General features: G+C 55.9%; 1 protein-coding gene across 1 annotated transcript; it reads left to right on the top strand.

The window, feature by feature from the left end:
* Positions 1-255: 255 nt before the first annotated feature.
* Positions 256-3,154, top strand: Selenov (selenoprotein V). Its single transcript, XM_005371311.1, has 5 exons — positions 256-1,031; positions 2,510-2,534; positions 2,648-2,701; positions 2,905-2,979; positions 3,077-3,154. The coding sequence occupies exons 1-5, from the start codon at positions 256-258 to the stop codon at positions 3,152-3,154; spliced, it is 1,008 nt and encodes a 335-aa protein (XP_005371368.2).
* The last annotated feature ends 1,154 nt before the right edge of the window (positions 3,155-4,308 follow it).

Genomic DNA, 4,308 nt, shown 5'->3' on the forward strand with positions numbered 1-4,308 from the left:
GTGGTGGTGGTGGTGGTGGTGGTGGTGACCGCAGGTGCTAGGAACCGAGCATGGGCGGGGCCTGTTCGGAGAGATCGGGAGGCAGAACCGCCTCTCAGACCCAGAGCCCTGTGTCTGACTGGAAACCGGTGTGTAACGGTTCCTGCTTGTGGTTGCTTCCGTTTTAGAACCCTGGGGTGCGAATGTTCTCCCCGTTCAAGGATCAGGGCAAAGCGAGACTCTCAGCTTAGGGTACCCGGGTCTCACCTGGTCACCATGAATAACCAGGCGCGGAAGCCCGCTCCCTCCCCAGCCCGGGCAAACATCCCTTCCCGGACACCGACTCCCATCCGAACCGCTACCCCAGTCAGAGTCTCGAACCCGGCTCACAACCCGACCCCGGTCCGAACTTCCACCCGGGCCCCGGTCTCCACCATGGCCCACAATCAGAGTCCGGTCCGAACCTCCACCCCGGTCCGAGTTCCTGCCCCTGTCCCGACCCCTCCTCCAATCCGGTTTCCAACCCCAGCTCCAACTCCTGCTCCAGCCCGGTCCCCAGCACCGGTGCCGACCCCAGCACCAGTGCGAACCCCAGCACCGGTGCCACCCCCAGCACCTGTCAGAGCTCCCAAACTAGCCCGGGAGTCCTTGCCGAACTCGGCCTCACCCGTGGTTCAGCCCTCTTCTTCCAGGCGTGAGAGCTCCCTCTCGAAGGGTCCCACACTCACTCAAAAGGAGGAATCCTCGACCCACATCCCAGCGGAGGGCATCCAGGATCCCTTTCCGGTGCTCACTGCAGTGGCCTCCAAGACACTGGGCTCCACCCATCAGTTAGACGCCAAGGCCTCCAGTACATCGGGCCCCACTTCGGGCCCCACTCCGGGCCCCATCTCTGCACTACAGTTCTTTACCACCCAGCTAAAGGAGGACCCTGCTCTGGGTCGGATCCCCACACTTTCCCCATCACCCAGCTTCATCTCCACCAAGGCGGTCCCCTCGACCAGCGACAACTCCCCAGCGGCCAACAGAATTTTGATTCGTGTGACTTACTGGTGAGCGGCTCCCCCAACCCGTGACAGCTGAAGCGGGCAGCTGCTGGGCTCTGGGCGTGTATGTGCAGGCCAGGTGTGCCCTAGGCAGGGAGGCAGATCCGCAGTTCTGACTTCCACCTGTCTGTCCCTTTGAGGTTAGAAGGCTTTGTTCAGTTCCCCACCCTGGCTCTCAGCTGCCTTATTCACGCGCACACAGCTCCTGGGATTCTTGCACTCATTCTCTCTCATTTGCATGTTTACTGTCTTTGGGCTTCTCTCCTTCAAACGTTTGTGTGAGTGACTCTGAGCTGCGTGCGTTCTCCTTTAGCCAATCGCTGATGGGCATTTCCCACCTGGCAGTCAGAATTCCTTGATCTGGGGCTGGAGAGATGGCTCAGTGGTTAAGAGCACTAACTCTTCTTCTAGAGTTCCTGAGTTCAATTCCCAGCAACCACATGGTGGCTCACAACCATCTGTAATGAGATCTGGTGCCCTCTTCTGGCATGCAGGTACACATGCAGGCAGAATACTGTATATGTAATAAATAAATAAATAATATTTTTTTTTTAATTTTTTTGGTTTTTCGAGACAGGGTTTCTCTGTGGCTTTGGAGCCTGTCCTGGAACTAGCTCTTGTAGACCAGGCTGGTCTCGAACTCAGAGATCCGCGCCTGCCTCTGCCCCCCGAGTGCTGGGATTAAAGGTGTGTGCCACCACTGCCCGGCTTGCACTCCCATCCATTCATCCATTCCTAAGATTGGTAGTAGCACTGAGCTTCATTTATCTACTCTCATTCATCCAGCATTTGCATGGTTGCTGGCTCTAAACTGTGTTCTCATTCATTAATTCCTTCATTTTCATTCATCTATTCATCTGTTGATCCCCAGGACTCCGAGGGTCCTGCCTGGTCCACTGGTGCTGGACATGGTCTGCTGAGCCGCCTCACTTACTGCTGGTTCCCGAGCTGGCCAGGCAGTAGTGGGGCAGCTGGGAAGCAAGAGCTGGGGAGTCTGGATGCCGCCTCAGGCTCAAGCAGTGACCTGGGACTGGGTTGGATAGGACCTGCTCAGGGCGGTCTTCCCAGTGCCTCTCGACGCCCTTTTCTCATGGGGGCTGTTCCTTCCTCTGGCTCCGCCAGCCTTTCCCGTCAGCTCATTTCGACTCTTCCCGCCCCACAGCGTCTCTTTCTCCTCTTGACAAGCTTGCCTCCCTCCAGCTCTCTCCCTTCTTTCCCATGTCTCCCCGCCTCGAAAAACAAAACAACAAAGCAAAAAGCCCAATGAGAAGGGTTTTGTAGCTGGACAAGGTGGGGGAGAAGGGAAGGAGGGTGGGGACAGTCACAGAGCCACTCAGGGATTAGGAGGAGGATGGCGGTTTTTCCCTGAGATGGTACCATAGGTGGGGGGTATGCTATAGGCGGCTCAGGGGCGGGGTCTGACTCAGGCTCACTGCTGTTATGGTGTCTCCCTTATCTCCTCCTCCCCCTCCTTCTGCTTCCAGTGGCCTCTGAAGCTATGGCCTTCGGGTGAGTCGTTTCTTCTTCAGAACATAAGGGAACATGCGATGCGAAGATTGGAAGGGGGTCTGTTTCCTATCCTGTGACCCTGTGACCCCATGACCTCATCTTTTCCTTCTCAGTTCATTCTTCTGAAAAAGACCCTGGAGCATCACTTTCCAAACCTTCTGGACTTTGTAAGTGTGCTGGTGCCCTGGGGAGAAGGAGTAGCCAGGGTTCCCAGGCCCCTGACCGGAGGAGCGCTCTCAGCCTCCTGCATCCACTCACTACATTCCCTCACCAAGAGTGTGCTGGGGCCCTGGGGAGTGGTCAAGGTTCTCAGACCCTGATGGTTCAGAGGAGCCTCTCAGCCTCCTCCACCGCTACATTCCCTCGCCAGGAGGAGGAAAGAGCTACCGAGACAACAGGGGAGTTTGAAGTGTTTGTGGACGGGAAGCTGGTCCATTCCAAGAAGGTGATTCTGGGTGAGGAGGCTGAACAGGGTCAGAGGATGGGGTTGGGGGTCCTGGGAGGTTGGAATCCCATCTGGACTCTTTCTCCTCTGCACCCAGAAAGGCGATGGGTTTGTGGATGAGACCGGTCTGAAGAAACTCATGGGTATTATCGATGAGGAGATCAAGAAAAGGTAGCAGCAGTAGTGAAGATGAGCGAGGTGCACTGGAGGCCGGGGGAGGCGTGGAGGTGAGAGCAGGGGGCAGCACCCAGGCCGCTCCAGCTCTGCCGGCCCTCACCCTAAAATCACGGCGCAGCACTTCTTTTTATTTTCCATTGGGGGCACATGAATGTCGAGGCATAGATGTGGAGGTCAGAGGACATCGTGTAGGGGTGGGTTCTCTTCCTCCACAGTGTGGTTTCTGGGGATTGAACTCAGGTCACCAAACTTGGCAACAAGCACCTTTATTCGTTGAGCATTGTGGTCAGCCTCCCATTCCCCCTTCGAGACAGTCTGTTTAGCCCAGGCTGTCCTAGAAGCCACTGTGTAGCTCAGGCTGCCCTTGAACTCCCAGCAATCCTCTTGCCTCAGCCTCTTAGGTTTTGGGATTACAGATCTGAGCTATCCCTTCCAGCCCTTCAACTCTTGACACCCCCACCCCCGTTTTTTTGAGACAGGGAATCATGTAGCTCAGGATGGCCTCAAATGCTCTGAAGCTGAGAATGACCTTCAGCTGCTGGTCCACAGCCTCTGTCTCCCTGTTTCTGGGAATTACAGGTGTGCCCGCCACTCCCAGTTCCTTAGGCTGGGGAGTGAAGCCAGAGCCCTGGCCCTGTGTGCGTAGACAAGCATTCTGCCGGCTGCACCCCATCCTCACCCCTCTTTGCCTCCTCCTTCCTGTCTCCTCAGTGCTGGGGACTGACCTGGGCCTCACACCTGAGATGGAGCTGCAGCCATTGCCCCTTTCCCTTTGTTTCTCTGTAGCTTTGGAGCCCATCTTGGAACTCACTCTGTAGACCAAGCAGGCCTCGAACTCACAGAGATCCACCTGTTTCTGCCTCCTGAGTGCTGGGGTTAAAGGCATGTGCCACCACTGCCCTTTTTTCCCCTTTCTTATTTTGAGATAGGTTCCTCCTCAAATTACCCAGGCTACTCTTGGGTTTGCAATTCTGCCCCACTTACCATTAGCTTGGGTGACAGTCCAGCAACACTAAGCTTGGCTTGTCAATGAGATCATGGAGACAGTTCCAAGAGAGGACTCCCAGAGTGATGGGTAATCAATCTCCCTCATTCTTTCCTCCTCCTCTGAGCCTAGATTTTCCGATTTATTCTCTCTGCCTCCCAGCCTGG

Source organism: Microtus ochrogaster, unplaced genomic scaffold, assembly GCF_000317375.1.
Source record: "Microtus ochrogaster isolate Prairie Vole_2 unplaced genomic scaffold, MicOch1.0 UNK103, whole genome shotgun sequence".
NCBI lineage: Eukaryota > Metazoa > Chordata > Mammalia > Rodentia > Cricetidae > Microtus > Microtus ochrogaster.